The sequence below is a fragment of the Emys orbicularis genome, chromosome 2, assembly GCF_028017835.1.
Source record: "Emys orbicularis isolate rEmyOrb1 chromosome 2, rEmyOrb1.hap1, whole genome shotgun sequence".
NCBI classification, from domain to species: Eukaryota; Metazoa; Chordata; order Testudines; family Emydidae; genus Emys; species Emys orbicularis.
In genome coordinates, this window is record NC_088684.1 from 256,034,843 (window position 1) to 256,051,814 (window position 16,972).

Consider the following 16,972-nt stretch of genomic DNA (forward strand, 5'->3'; position numbering starts at 1 on the left):
TCTCACACAGCTAGACCATGGCAGCTTTAATGTGTTCAGGGCCTTCCACATTTGCAGTAGGAAACAGCAAGATGTACACCAGACGCAGTCTCCTTATTATGTAACTGACAGCCTCAGAAATGGAGCTGGATAGCTTAGGAAATGGCACATAGCAATGTGGTCTTTATTATACAATTTATTTTTGTTGCAGGTCTGGCCCTTTCAGTAGCTTTTTCTTTTTTAACAAGTATTTAAGTAGTCTGTGTGAGCCCTTCATTCTTGTTGTTGTCTATGTTTTGACTGGTTTATTCTTAGAACGAGCACCCTTTTAGCAGGATTTTATGACACAGTAAAACAATCGCAGAATTTTAAAGTATTGAATCATCATCATGTAAGGAGTCTATGTCTGTATATGTATTTTGAGAACAGTTTGAACTACAGAGTCCAGATTCCAATATGCATAATAAACATTTCTGGACTTTTCCTCTGCTTCTTTCTCTTTCAGTATCTTAAGGACCAACAGCTTACTGGTCATGTGGGGCCAGATTTTCACAAGAGCCAACAGTTAGATTTTCAAGTGCTCAGCACACAAAATTGGGGCCACATTTTTTTCCAAAAGAGCTCTGCACCTGCTCCTACTGAGGCATTGAAACCACGGCCAGATTTTGAAGCGTGCTCAGCACTGACATGTACCTGGCATGCTGAGCTGTCCTGAAAATCTAGCCACTTATTTTGATACCTAAATCATAGAATCATAGAATATCAGGGTTGGAAGGGACCTCAGGAGGTCATCTAGTCCAACCCCCTGCTCAAAGCAGGACCAATCCCCAACTAAATCACGCCAGCCAGGGCTTTGTCAAGCCTGAACTTAAAAACCTCTAAGGAAGAGAGATTCCACCACCTCCCTAAGTAACCCATTCCAGTGCTTCACCACCCTCCTAGTGAAAGAGTTTTTCCTAATATCCAACCTAAACCTCCCCCACTGCAACTTGAGACCATTACACCTTGTTCTGTCATCTGGTACTACTGAGAACAGTCTAGATCCATCCTCTTTGGAACCCCCTTTCAGGTAGTTGAAAGCAGCTATCAAATCGCCTCTCATTCTTCTCTTCTGCAGACTAAACAATCCCAGTTCCCTCAGCCTCTCCTCATAAGTCATGTGCTCCAACCCCCTAATCATTTTTGTTGCCCTCCGCTGGACTCTTTCCAATTTTTCCACATCCTTCTTGTAGTATGGGGCCCAAAACTGGACACAGTACTCCAGATGAGACCTCACCAATGTCAAATAGAGGGGAATGATCACGTTCCTTGATCTGCTGGCAATGCCCCTACTTATACAGCCCAAAATTCAGTTAGCCTTCTTGGCAACAAGGGGACACTGTTAACTCATATCCAGCTTCTCGTCCACTGTAAGCCCTAGGTCCTTTTCTGCAGAACTGCTGCCTAGCAATTCGGTCCCTAGTCTGTAGCAGTGCATGGGATTCTTCCATCCTAAATGCAGGACTCTGCACTTGTCCTTGTTGAACCTCATCAGATTTCTTTTGACCCAATCCTCTAATTTGTCTAGGTCCCTCTATATCCTATCCCTACCCTCCAGCGTATCTACTACTACTCCCAGTTTAGTGTCATCTGCAAACTTGCTGAGGGTATGTCTACACTACAGGATTAATCCGAATTTATATAATTCGAATTTAGGAAACCGATTTTATAAATTCGAATGTATTCGGCCACACTAGGCACCATTAATTCGGTGGTGTGCGTCCAAGCTACCGTAGTAGCATCGATTTCCAGAGCGTTGCATTGTGGGTAGCCAATAACATCTAATTGCCAATAACATCGAATTGCGGCCACACTAACCTTAATTCGGATTAACAATACCGATTTTGACGCTACTCCTCTCGTCGAGGAGGAGTACAGAAATCGAATTAAAGGGCTCTTTAATTCGAATTAAATGGCTTCGTTGTGTGGACGGGTCAAGCGTTAATTCGAATTAAAGCAGCTAAATCCGAATTAAAGTCGTAGTGTAGACCAGGGTGCAGTCCACGCCATCCTCCAGATCATTAATGAAGATATTGAACAAAACCGGCCCCAGGACCGACCCTTGGGACCCTCCGCTTGATACCAGCTGCCAACTAGACATGGAGCCATTGATCACTACCCATTGAGCCCGACGATCTAGCCAGCTTTCTATCCACCTTATAGTCCATTCATCCAGCCCATACTTCTTTAACTTGCTGGCAATAATACTGTGGGAGACCATATCAAAAGCTTTGCTAAAGTCAAGGAATAACACGTCCACTGCTTTCCCCTCATCCACAGAGCCAGTTATCTCATCATAGAAGGCAATTAGGTTAGTCAGGCATGACTTGCCCTTGGTGAATCCATGCTGACTGTTCCTGATCACTTTTCTCTCCTCTAACTGCTTCAGAATTGATTCCTTGAGGACCTGCTCCATGATTTTTCCAGGGACTGGGGTGAGGCTGACTGGCCTGTAGTTCCTCAGATCCTCCTTCTTCCCTTTTTTAAAGATGGGCACTACATTAGCCTTTTTCCAGTCATCCAGGACCTCCCCCAATTGCCATGAGTTTTCAAAGATAATGGCCAATGGCTCTGCAATCACATCCGCCAACTCCTTTAGCACCCTCGGATGCAGTGCATCCGGCCCCATGGACTTGTGCTCATCCAGCTTTTCTAAATAGTCCTGAACCACTTCTTTCTCCACAGAGGGCTGGTCACCTCCTCCCCATACTGTGCTGCCCAGTGCAGCAGTCTGGGAGCTGACCTTGTTCATGAAGACAGAGGCAAAAAAAGCATTGAGTACATTAGCTTTTTCCACATTCTCTGTCATTAGGTTGCCTCCCTCATACAGTAAGGGGCCCACACTTTCCTTGACTTTCTTCTTGTTGCTAACATACCTAAAGAAACCCTTCTTGTTACTCTTAACATCTCTTGATAGCTGCAACTCCAAGTGTGACTTGGCCTTCCTGATTTCACGCTTGCATGCCTGAGCAATATTTTCATACTCCTCCCTGGTTATTTGTCTAATCTTCCACTTCTTGTAAGCTTCTTTTTTGTGTTTAAGATCAGCAAGGATTTCACTGTAAAGCCAAGCTGGTCGCCTGCCATATTTACTATTCTTTCTACACATCAGGATGGTTTGTTCCTGCAACCTCAATAAGGATTCTTTAAAATACAGCTAGCTCTCCTGGACTCCTTTCCCTCTCATGTTAGTCTCCCAGGGGATCCTGCCCATCAGTTCCCTGAGGGAGTCAAAGTCTGCTTTTCTGAAGTCCAGGGTCCGTATTCTGCTGCTCTCCTTTCTTCCTTGTGTCAGGATCCTGAACTCGACCATCTCATGGTCACTTCCTCCCAGGTTCCCATCCACTTTTGCTTCCCCTACTAATTCTTTCCTGTTTGTGAGCAGCAAGTCAAGAAGAGCTCTGCCCTTAGTTGGTTCCTCCAGCACTTGCACCAGGAAATTGTCCCCTACACTTTCCAAAAACTTTCTGCATTATTTGTGCATCGCTGTATTGCTCTCCCAGCAGATATCAGGGTGATTGAAGTCTCCCATGAGAACCAGGGCCTGTGATCTAGTAACTTCTATTAGTTGCCGGAAGAAAGCCTCGTCCACCTCATCCTCCTGGTCTGGTGGTTTATAGCAGACCCCCACCACGACATCACCCTTGTTGCTTACACTTCTAAACTTAATCCAGAGACTCTCAGGTTTTTCTGCAGTTTCATACCAGAGCTCTGAGCAGTCATACTGCTCTCTTACATACAATGCAACTCCCCCACCTTTTCTGCCCTGCCTGTCCTTCCTGAACAGTTTATATCCATCCATGACAGTACTCCAGTCATGTGAGTTATCCCACCAAGTCTCTGTTATTCCAAACACATCATAATTCCTTGACTGTGCCAATGGGAGCTGAGGTGGTTTGTTTTTTGTTTGTTTGTTTGTTTGTTTGTTTTTGAGAATCTGGCATTAATTGTGGCTGATGAGCTCTTTTGAAGTGTGTGGCCATCAGACTGGTTCTCCCCCTTGATTGCAGATATTAAATGGCAGTAAAAGAGCTAAAACTTCATTTTAAATGCTCCGATTACTTTTCAATGGTGCCATTCTGAGCCATGCTACAGGTTGCAACACAGAGTGAAGAGCAGCCTTGCCAAGGCAATTACTTCTCCTGGGGGAGGAAGGGCAGGGAAGGCAGCAAGACATGGAAAGTTGAAGTAAGTCACACCAGGAAAGGGGCTGGTGCAGGTTATTTTCCACACACACACACCCCAGGGGAGAAGAAGGGACGAAACTGTGATGCTCTGATTCACAACCAGTCTTGTCCTCTGCTCCTGGGGCAATGAAACAATGTGCTGCTCCTTACTCAGAGCATATTTCAAGGTGCTAATCTAGCTGAAGGAAAACAATTGCTGAAGATGCTACAGAGATGGTGCACAGTTGCAAATGGAAGGGGAAGTAGTCCACGTTAATGGGAAGAGTGGCTTATGAGACACACTCTATTAGAATATGATCCACACTATGAAAATCAATAAAAATCCTGTCTTAAAGCCCCAATCCTGCTACCTCTTGCTCATGCAAGTACTACTTATTTGCTGAGTAATCCCATTGACTTCAAAGATATTACTCACTGGAGTAAGGATTACTCATGAGCAGGGCCGGCTCCAGGTTTTCTGCCGCCCCAAGCAAAAAAAAAAAAGAGCCAGAGTGCCGCCATTGCCGAAGCAAAAAAAACAAAAAACAAAAAAAAAACGGAGTGCCGCCCCTTGAAAAGAGCCGCCCCCAAAGGGCCGGAATGCCACCCCTTGAGAAGTGCTGCCCCAAGCACATGCTTGGAACGCTGGTGCCTAAAGCCGGCCCTGCTCATGAGAGGGGGATGCATAACTGGTCCCTAATTTAGTAAAGCAGGCTTTACGGGCAGCCAAAAAAATGTTTAAGTTTGCCAATTTGTATATATTTCCTAATACAGAGAAATGGATTAACTTTTTTTTATTAACTACAGCTGTTATCTTGTATTTCTGCTTTGAGTCAAATTTTGGATTACAGTCAGATTTTTTGACTGTACAGTATAACACAGGCTCATTGTGAAAATGATCTTTACAATAAATGAACGTGTGTTTCTCCATGTTCAATTTGGCACTGCATAAATATAAACTATGGAACCAAAAGTATATAATATATATGAAAATTCTAGGGAAGGGTAAGCTGATTACTAAGTAGTTGAAGTGAACAAATATTTCTGTGTGTTCAGCTGACCAAATTTTTGCTTTGCCCTTTCCTGCTTTTGCTGTCGCATTAGGGAACATTTAATAGTCTTCAGTTCAGGGGGTTTTGGTTTTTACAAAACCTAAATTTTGGGCCACATTTGACTTGACAGAGTCCTTTAAAAAGAGCTACTATTATGACCCACTCTCACCACTATACATGCTGTGTACAGTCTACATTTATTTTATTGCCATACTTTCATGAGATGTTGTCTATGCACCAGAAGACTCTTTCACAGCAACTCTGAGGAGATATATGTAAATACTGATTTAATTTTATTCTTTCTGAAATTACTGATGGTTTTGTAAAATCTAATGTTAAGTACAAACGTACATAGTATCAGCATATATGAATATTTGAAAATACAGCTGGCGTATTCAGAGAGACAGAGTGGATCATCAGGTTGGCTTTCATTGAATTAGTATAAACACAGAGAGAGAATAGAAATTAACATCCTGCAAAAAGGACCCAGACTGGCATATTTCTTAGAAGACAACTATAACAATATTTGATAGGTATCTCAACAGATCTTTTACAAAAGGAACCTGCTATTTCAAGATGGTGAAATATTTGGAACTACCGTCCTATATAACTTGCTATACTCAAGTATATGAGGAAACCCATAAAAACAGCAATCCTGGCCTTTTAGTAAGTTTACGTAATGTATCATTACGTAAAAGAGTCAGTGTTGCACTTTCTTTGGTACATACATATTTAGAACAAAGGAAAGTAAAAAAACCTATAGCGTATACATTTCTCATAAGTATAATTTTGTCATGAGTATTTATGTAATGTAAAATAAACAAGAAGCTTAAAAATTAGACGAAACAAAACTTGCCTGACTCATAGGAGGAATTTATGTTAAAATCCGAATTCACTGGTTACAGTGAAATCAGGGAGTGTCCATTAAACAAACATTTAAAAAATGGGGGGAACCCTCATAACCCCAAGCAAACTCTTACTTTAACTTCCACTGTCTTTCCTCCATGCTCGATATGCCTCTCAAGGTATTCTGAAGACAGCAGATCACTGCAACAACAGAAAAGGAACCATGAGCATTGAGTACATACACTTGTGCACATCATCTCAGCTAGGCTTGATTAAACATTTACATTTGAAAAGCACAAAAACAGCAGGATACCTTCCGTGGCATGTTCCCAAAACTCACTGAAACAATTAGCTACAGCAGAGTTGCATTTTGTGTGTGTAATAGATTTACATTTTAACACGAAAAGGTGAGACAGTCTAGGCTGAGATTTTTGGATCCAATGCCTCAAAAACCAGTCATTGATAATTGAAAGACCAGGTAGGCTGTTGACATCGAAAAGTGGGTGGGCAAAACTGACATGGAAAGGTTATTACATTTTTCATATATTTTCAATCTGATTGATTTTTCTGGTTTACATTATGAGAAAACAATAAAGAACAAAAGTAACCTCTCCTTCCAAGAACACACTGCAAGTCACCTCTATAACAGATTACATTTGAACTGAACAAAACATGGCAGCTGCCTTTAGCAGACCCCTAGAAAAGTAATGGTGCAGTATCAAGAAAAAAAATCATAATACCCATGTGCACCATAAAATTGAACTCAGAGTCAGTCTAAAGCAGTAGGTAAGATCATAATGCACAGGGGATTCTAGCCAGGATAAGGTCTGACTATCCTGCCTGCCTTTGGCCATTCCACTGAGATAGACCAGGCTTTTGTACCGGTTTGTTGACTAGCTGACAGAGTGTCACTCTCAGACTCTTGCAGTGGATCTGTCTCAGAGCCATTTATTCACGCTCGCTTTCTCCAGGAGTTCTAAGGCTTTTATCCATATTATTTAGCCAAATGTCTGTAGGGACATTGCTAAGCAAAACTTCAGGGGAATTTTGCCATTAACTTCTGTGGGGTCAAGATTTCATCCCATTGCACAGTGCTAAGTAGATTAAGGAACATGAACAAAAATACAAAGCAGACATTGGACTAAGGGCAAGAGAGTGCACTCAGTACCTCACGAGTGACTTAGGGGAGCCCCTCTCCCCCATGGAGTTCCCTCTTTCTAATGTCTTTTGCTTTCTTTCCTTCTGCCACCTTGTCATGCTTTTACACATGCAAATCAGCCACTTGTAGAAAGCTCTAAGGCCCAGATGATGTTTTTCTGACTACATTCCTTCATGGTTTAAACCTCTGGGGAGAAATGGTTTATCTAAGATATGTTTAATCCATGCCTGCTAAGGTAATATGTGGTATTTCTTATTGCTTGCGGCCTGTTCTGTCTAGCAACAGTTTATCCTTTCACTGGGTTACTAAAAACATCACTATAACCAAAAGCACAAACTCTACCCTCAATTACTCCTGTGCAACTCCACTGAAGTTACAGTTGTATCTGTGTTACTGAGGTCCCCTGGGAGCTCTGTGCTCTACAACATACAGAACATGATAAGGTCCTTTTCCCACAGACTCTATAGTCTTACGAGGCAGACAACAAAAAACATACTGAGACCAAACATCATAAATTGGAGGATGTGTAGGAAGTTTTTTGGGAGGAATAGGGGGGACTGATAGTGGGTGGGTGACAGTATTATTATTAATTATTATTATTATTATTATTTTTAAACTGGCATAGGGTATTGTGGCCTTCACAGAAGATGTCAACATGACCTGTCTGCCCCCTAATTGTACCACTATAATAAATCTCTTAATTACGTGCAGGAGTGTTTTGTTTATAAACATAATTTCCCACAAAGAATGCCTTATGATAATATATTTATTGATAATTATAGCACAGTGCATGGGAAATATCACAAAACACCAACATATGCAGTTCTATTTTCACTTTCAATAATAATGAAGCATATAGCTTTGGCTAAAATAAAATAGTTATTTCAAAAAACATACAATGTAAATTCCTAGCCAATGCCAGTGGAATTAATAATTGCCTAAGCAGCGTAAGTCAGTGAGCAATCGGCAATAAAATAATTTGTATTTCAGCTGGAATAAGTCTCATTGTCTTTTATCTATACAGTAGTGTTGCAATAGAAGCAGTTTGGTTGACAGCCTCCCCATCCTTAAAATCGATTTCTGCTGGCTTAAATATATTTTTTTTACCATACAGATGCTATAAATGATAATCTGCATCTGAATACAACAACAAACAATAAAAAAAATCTCACAAGTGCTAAGGACATAGAAAATCATGGTGATAAAACACCTATGAGCATAAACTGAACAAGCTGTGATATAATGTTTTCAGAACTATAAGCTCAATCAGTGAGATAAACTCCTTGAAAAGGAGCGAGCAAAAAACTCCATATGTTAAGTTCTAAAAAAATGTTTCACAAGAAACATGTGAACTATGACTCTAACAATGAGAAAGCAATTATGATAATGCCAACAATCTGCTTTTGGAGTTCTTGTTTCTTATAAAAACTACAAGAGGGGGAAATGGTTATTTTTAAAATGTACACAAATAGAACAGACTAACCACCATCTGTTTACAATACCACCATCTTTTAGCACTATTTTAACTCCAAGTCATATCAGTGATTCCATATGGACCAAGAAATAAGCCTGATGTTTTACAAAACAGAGATGGAGTCCCTGCCTTGAACAACTTACAGTCTTAAGAGGTCAGATTGCTGCTACCCTTCCTAGCCAAGTAGTCCCAGTGACAGAACACAAGGAAACTAGAAGGTTCAGGGAGTAAGATTTGAGTGTTAGAGAGGGGTCCCAGTTCAGGAAAGCACCCTTATTCAGTACAGCACATAAGCATGTGCTTCAGAGATGTCTTGAATAGGTACGGACTTAAGCATGTGCATACATGGTTTTCCTGAATTGAGGCCAGGAATAGGAGTCCACAGAGAATAGGTGGGATGTAAAAATAAACAGTCAAGATGTTGGATATTAAGTGGGTACAGAGAAGAATCTGCTGTGGAGAAGTAAGTGGGTCAGAACTAAGTCTGGAATGAAGATCATGGAGAAAAGAAAGGAGAATATAAAACAATCAGATTGGAAAGAAGAGGAGACAAGTCCATAGATCTTGATTCTGAAACAGACAAGAAGACAAGGAATATTTCTGAGGATGGAAGAGATGTGTTCCCTTTTCCAGGTGCAAGAAGGGGGCCGGGGGGAACTGGATTTTGAACAAACTGAAGACTCAGGAGTGGAGATTTAGGGAGAGCATAAAAATGGAATTAGAGCATTCCAGATGACTGGACCTGAATGGATAGAAGTTATGAGAACAGAGATAGCTGTCCTATGTAGAAACAGTAGACAGAATTCCAAACCAAAGAGATATGGAAGCACAGGAGAGCTCAGAATCATAATCCTAAAATGCAGTCTTGTGTCTGCATATGATACATCAATGTTATAGGTGAGAAGAATGATTGAATTTACTGTATCTGATATTGTTGCCCTTTTCCATTGTACCTTGTGAAACATTTTTGTGAATGTTTTTCTTCTGTCTTATCACTTTTTCTTCTGTCTTTTCTGTCTTTCTTAAAGTTCATCCCTTTCCACAGTCCTCTATTATGTGTACCTAAAAATTCAGTAAAAGACTTTAATGAGAGTTTAGCTTCAAGTCAAACACAGTTCCTGAGAACAGGATCAAATATGAGATCTGAACTGGGAAGCTTTACAAAAAGGAAAGTGGTAGAGTTTTGGTTGAAATGCTCTTCCTAACAAATTAGTAGATAGCCTTTCTGGACATGTTGGATTTGAGGTAAGTTACACAAAGTACAGGTGTTGAGAAAATTCAGACAAGGAGAAAATGATGAAAGGCCCAAAAGAATGAAAGAGAAAAGGCTTCAGTGTCACCTGCATGGTAATGATAACCCAAGTTGAAGAGATTGGTTCGAGGGCTGAACCCTTCAGAACACCGGAGTGGAAAGATCTGTGCAAGAGGAGTGCATACTGCCTGTCACAAGAAGTAGCTGATGGAAAAGTAAACATGTAACTAAGTGAACAAAATGGTTTTGACTCCAACTAACTGAAGAAGGCCACAATCATCATCAACTGTATCAAAGACAACTGAGTTCAAGAAAAATGAGGATCACAACAGAGAGTCTGTTTCCAACAAGAGAAGATTATTGTAAAAAATCAGTCTTAGTACTGTGAAATAGGCAGCATACCAGCTGGTAGCAAGCAGGAGTTTGCTGAGGTTAGAGGTGATGGAAGGTGAATAGCTATTGAAGGAGTGAGTATAGGGTGTGATTTTTGAGAAGGGTTCAGGGTGTGGAGATTCAGGGCACCAGAGAAGATAACAGTGGAAAGATGGGTTGATTATTGCCTTGACTCGAGGGCCAAGAATGGGGAGACAAGTCAAGAGGGAACAGAAATTGAGGTTTTTCTCAATGATTAATCTGAAATTAAACCGTCCCAGATAGTCAGAGCACAGGGATGATACAGTTGCTGATTTGCAGGTTTGCTATGTTAGTATGATTTCAGTGTCAGCCATGAAACAATAAAAAAAACAGTGATTTACAAAATGACTGCTTCTGAAGAGCCACTAGGATGGCACATTCCTGCATCTGACTGGCTGGAGCATTCAGAATCTCTCATCCTTATGCCTGCTTTCTAAGCCCATCCACCCAGTCTTCTGCTTTCCTCTCATCCCCCATTCCTCCGTGCTGTTCAGGAAGGATTAGCTAACTCCAAACTCCATTGAGAACATCTGTTTATCACATTATATTTGTAAAGCTTTCACCCCACTCCATATCCCCCTTTCACAATTACTAAATTTATTTTTCAATTGATACTTAATTTAATGGATATAGCTATTTAGCCAGATGGGTATCTAGGGAGTATTAGCCTGAAAGAAGAAACAGTTCTACATCTTTGAAGCAGTAGCAGGAAGTGCAGGACAGGGCTGTATGGGAAGCACTACTGTTTTGAGGTGTCTTTGGGAGATGTGTACAGTGGCCATTTTGAGAGGAATGAAAAGGCAGTTTGAAAAGTACATGTATGTTCTCACCTGTAGAACTTCAAGCTGCTCTTCACTTTTCAAATACTCTGGCCCTGCTATTTTCAGCTACTAAAAGCAAAACTTTTTTGGGTGGGGGAAAAAGGGGAAGGTGATTCCACGTACTCCATCGCCTCTTCCATTTGGGTATTAAACAACAAACAATTACTCCAAAAAGAAATTAGGGATGTATGAATAAGCTGAGTCCTCAACATATCACACACAGACCCTGTCCAAACTCAGCACTTTCCTATTATTATTGTTAAATCAAAAACTGTAGCACAATATGAACCTCAGCTAATGCTTCTAACACATGCTGGTATGTGCCTGGGATTTCCCTCTCCGGTCCTGACTCCTTCTTACCTAAAAATACACTCTGGCTCCATTGATAGCCTGGTGGAAGCTAACTGATCCCACCTGCCAATATGACTCAACAGTAATTACCCTGAATCTTACTGCAGGATTTCAGCATGTGATCTTAGAGTGGCTCAAGAGAGGAGCTCCGGAATCCTAAACAGGCCTGTAATGGGGGGATAAAACTTTACAACTAAACATAATGTTCTGATTTGGACTCCTGGAGAGGGTTAATTTCTTGGTGGAATGAGCGTAAGCTGCCTCAAGATGTTCTTGCCTATTTTCATTTTATTTACCTTATGTCCATAGTTTCCATTATTGCTTTGAAAAAGGAGCGACAGCAAAAGCAGCGAGAAAAGCTTACACAAAAGTAGCAGCACTTTCAATGCTCCATCACAAACAGCTCCAGGTTCAAACTCCAGCCTGACTGTTGACATGCGTAATTTTGCCAGCTGGGGTTCACGCTGTCAATTTGTAGTTGCTACACAAAGGGCTTTTTTTGGTCCATCCCTTTTCAGCCCCTGTGCTCTGACTGGGTAGGGTGGTCTTGTCCACACAACATTACTCCTTTTGACCCAAGTGATTGGTCAAAGTTAAGGGCCTTGAGAGTTGCTTCGGCTAGGAAGAGAAACTGATGATGGAGTCGAGTGTCTGGTGACACAATCCTGATTATTTACAAAGAATGTACAAAATGCTGTTCCCCTGAACACAGGTGTCAAACAACAGGAAACAGTTTCTTTGCTCATATCTCCATGACCCTTTCAGCCAGTGCTCAACCCAAAAAGCTCTCTCTCTACTCTTTTCTCAAGGCCATGCTCACTGCTTCTTTGGGTTCTGTCTTGCTGCTGCCTACTCTCTGCTTTTATATGTTTCTCCCCTTCTTACACACACACAGACTCACACACCTCTATCAAACAACACCCAGAGAAAACCCTCCACCCACATTGTTCTAATTCCTGGGCAGGCTCAGATGGGCCTTTGTTCTGGGCAGTGACATGTGCCGGTGTTTTGGTGTGAGGCCCTTCTTTATCCCGAATGAAGGACAGCTGCAACACTCATCAGTTTCAATGATGTTTCGCCCAACCCATAACAATAATGGGCATATGGTCAATTTTGTGGGAAATTACTGAAAAATTCTGCACATAATGTAGAATACCCAGTGCCCTTCGCTTCCAAGAAAAACACAAGAGCTAATATTTTTGTACTGTAGGTACAGAGAAAAAAGATCTAGTCATGGACTGACTTTAATATACCATACCATTTTTCTTTTAACTATTATCTTTTATGAAATCTAAATATAGTTTCCAACACAATAAAAGCAAGAATAATGCTTTCAAAGCTACTTAAAGTGTTATTAACCATTTCATAATTATACTTTTAAAAGAAAGACCCTTTGTAGAATCAGTGCTGCAAGGTGCACAAATAAGTAGTTAATTTTTCTGCTGATACAGGGATTGTAACTACAGCTTCCTTCTTCATGCCATAACAAGACGTCATCTACTTCCAACACAATGGATCGGCATCACCTCATGCAGAAATTCTTTGCAGTAACCAACAGGAGGCACTGCTGCTGGAGATGCTCTGAAACTAGAATACGAATAATGGGCTGAAGATGGTATTAGATATCAACCTTCATTGGAAGGGCGATGAAGTAAGGTTTTTCTTGCTCTAACTTTCATGATCCTAAGTCTCAGGGCTTGCCTACACAGCAGAGTTACTCCCTGGCAAGCCAGGGCGTGAATCCACATCGCACCAGCTTGCCGCACACACAGTAACATTCTCTGTGGACTCTGCTACAGCCCAGTGAAAGTTCTGGAGTGCAGCTTAGTGTACAACACCAGGACTTTCACTCTTCTGGAGCAATGTCCAAAGGAATGTTAGTGCGTAGCAAGCTAGTGCACTGTAGATTCACACCCTAGCTTGCCACACAGTAACTTACCATGTAGACAAACCCTAGAAAGCTGAAAGCAGCCTGGGTAAAGGACAGGTACTCTGTTGTTGCCTTACCCCTATTTCACAGTACAATAGCAATGGCAACACCAGCATCAATACAGCTTCACACTGTTTTTGTTTATGAATAATTTACACAAGTATATCTTCATGCATTTTCATTTTTTATTGAAATTTCTGAAGAAAGCCTATTAAAATGAACAGATATTTTTAGACTGCATTTGCACCTCTACTACAAAGTGAAAAGAGCTTTATCAATGCCATTCTGTCCATGTGTAAAAGTTGGAGGTGTTTCCTTTAAAGTTTGGGTGAATATAATTAATTTTAGTGTTTGAGCAAATGAATAATACTCGTGGGAGGCAAGCACAGAGCAGACATGCTAGACACATTTCCCACACAACTTTCCCAATGCAGCTCCATTCCAGCCTTTAATGTGCCTTTTCTTGCAATAGCAGAAACTACCTCCCTTGTTGTGGTTTTGTGATGTGGAAAACATTTTCCTGAGTCAAATTTATTTCAGTTGTGATCTAGGGTGCTTTTAAATCCAGATCACCATACTAAAATGGTTGTATGTTGATCTACTTTAGTTCAGTAGCACCAGTCAACATTTGGTGCCCATTGCCCTCTCATGAATCAAACTGATTTCAGATTAAGGTACGGTACCATAGTGCCAAATATGAAATTATATCCAAAAACACTATGTTAAAAGATCATTAAAGTTTCAAAATCAAACACTGAAAAGTTAGAAAATGCCAGACTCAAGGATGCACAGGCAATCTTCATTTGACCCTATTGCGCATATCCATTATGATACAAGCTTTAATTACATGATCACATACTCTGTTTATCGCAGGTCTCCTGTCTCACTCGGTAAATGGGAAGTTATTCAATATTTCTTGTTATCCCCTTCTTACAATGTGCGGCCACAGAGCTTTTTTAATTATACACTGTACAAACCCGGTACGGAATATAAAATTTTATCTACACATCACCCCTGTAAGAATAAGTGGTATTATCAGCATCATAGATGGAGACTAACGCACAGACAGATTAAAGCCAAAAATGTCAAAAACATCCACTAGTTTTGGATACCCAACTTGAGATACCTATGGCCTGATTTGTCAGAGTATTTATCATTATACAGCAGTTTGTATGTTCAAAGCATAGCTCCAATTGACTTCAGTTGTAGCTGTAAATGCTCAACACTTCTGCAGATCAGACCCCAGGGGTGTCGCTCATACTGAGCACTCAGATAATGAGGAACACACAATTAGTGGCCAACTGTGAACATTTTGGTTTATGTAGCTTGCCCACCATCATATAGGAACTCTGAGGCAGAGGCAGGGGTAATCCAGTTCTATAGCGCAACATCCAACTGCCTCAATCACAAGACCTCTTCCTGCAATCCCTTGCTCATTCGCTACACTCCTTCTACAACAAATGAGAAAAGGGTTTCTACAGCCTCATTCCCTACATGACCCTGACTCATTCCCAGAGCTCCGTCCCTCCTATGGGAAAAATAGTATGTGGTAAATCATTAAAGATTGCATCATAATTCATACACACAAGGGGGCTGAATTAAGGTTGCAGTGTTATAAACCCTCTGTCCCCAGGCCTTCACCCAGCTCCTCTCCCTACCCCCCTCTCCTCTCCCTACTCCCCTCTCCTCCTATCCACCCCCGCAATCTCCTGGCTCTTGCCCCTCTCCGGTTCTGTTCCTATTCATCCTTCTTCCATTCCTGAGGTGTGGGGGGCGGGCGAAAGCAGTCCCCTGCTCGTGTCCCTGCCCAGGGCATGGGTGAGCTGCGGCTCCGAGGTGTCCCTGGGTGTGGGAGAGCCGTGCATGCAGCTGTGGTGAGCCGGTGTCATGGACCCTCCACCTGCACCTGCCCTGGGCTGGGCAAGGCTGCTCTGAGACCCCCCGCACCACAGGCAGGTGGAGGGTCCCCATGGCTCCCACAACTGTCTGCCCAGGCTCCCCAGCTTGGTTCCACCAACTGCTGGCCTGGCCAGGGAGTGGGGCCTCAGGAGAGAGAGGAGAGGAAGGGGATGGGGTCTGCTCAGGCAAAAAGTGGGAGGGCCCTGGCCTCCCCTGTTCCGGCTCCACTGGCTTCTATTCTCCTACCCTCTGACTCCATTCCCTCTCATTTTCTGCTCCCCATTATCCCTCTGCTGCTCCCTTCCCAATTCTCACCATCTGCATTCCAGTGTGGCTGCTTGCTTTTCCTCCATACTGTCTGGGTGCCATCAGCAGAAGAGACATTGAGAGCACACAGGAGAGACAGGCTCCTTGCTCTTACTACCTGTATGCTGTATCCAGCACCACAACAACCCGTGGCAGCTAGGAGCAACAATTGCCAGGAAAATCCCGCTCAGCCCCTGAAGCTCAGGATAGAGAACACGCTCAATGGCTCTGTGAGGATGGTGCATGAACAGTCCAGTCAACGTGTAGAAACTGGTAGGGGATGAAGCATGCTCTGTGCAGATGTAATGTTCGAAGAATTTAGCTGCCAAACTTTAACAAGTTTCTCCTGCGCATGTACAAACTGAGATTTTTAGGGTTTTTAGTTTTTTGGCTAAATTTCACAGGGGTAGCAAAAGGCACATGCCTGACACCAGGGCAACCTGTCTGCCAAATTTCAAGTTTCTGCTCCAAAGCATGGAGGTTATAGATCTTCTCAACAAAACTGTTGTAAAACATTTTGTAACATGAGTAAAACAATGTATTTTCCCCTAATCTTATTCTCAGAAACAGCTGGATCATTTTAGCTCAAACCTTTAAAAATAAATAAATAAATAAATCAGCCTGAGACAGATACCCAAAAAATTATTTTAAAAAAGCTGAAAACAGGGTCTTACAATGGAAAGTCTTGGGTACTCAACTATTGACAGCACCACCAGCTAAAATACGTACCATATACCAGATCCTCTGCACTAATCAGCATGATGTCAAAGAACAAAATGACCATGTATTTTCTTGGATATTGTGTATTCTTCAAATGAAAAATTGTTATTAACATACATGAATTGAAAAAATATATAATAATTCAAATTATGGAGACATTTATCCTCATTAATGTCAACCTAATAAAAGTATTGCCTTGATGAATATTTGAAGTGTTTCAGAAATGAGATGAAACCAATGGATTTCTAAGTACTGTCATCCTTGTGGGGAAAAATACTAATAATAGTGCAAAATGTCTACAACACTGGACCAGAAAGGAGGGGAACACCACTTACCAAAAGAACAAAAGCAAAGTACACCTGTTGTAACACTGTAATTTGTTCTTTCAAAAAGGACTTGTATGCTAATAGCATAGACGTTTTTCTGGGTTAAAAGTCAGTGCTCCCACTCATGATATTTGGCAGGTGAACCATTGCCAGAGTTAGTTTGCAACAATGCAAACAAACCCTCAACTTGTCCACCTTAACACATGCATAAGACAGATGGAAAGGGGTGTTGCTTGAA

At 41.6% G+C, this 16,972-nt stretch overlaps 1 protein-coding gene across 1 annotated transcript in view; it reads right to left on the reverse strand.

The window, feature by feature from the left end:
* Positions 1-16,972, reverse strand: part of ADAM22 (ADAM metallopeptidase domain 22) — a 189,967-nt gene that overhangs the window by 101,883 nt on the left and 71,112 nt on the right. Inside the window, exon 3 of the mRNA XM_065397640.1 lies at positions 6,217-6,283. Within this exon, the coding sequence (XP_065253712.1) occupies positions 6,217-6,283 (67 nt within the window). The remainder of the gene's footprint in view (positions 1-6,216; positions 6,284-16,972) is intronic.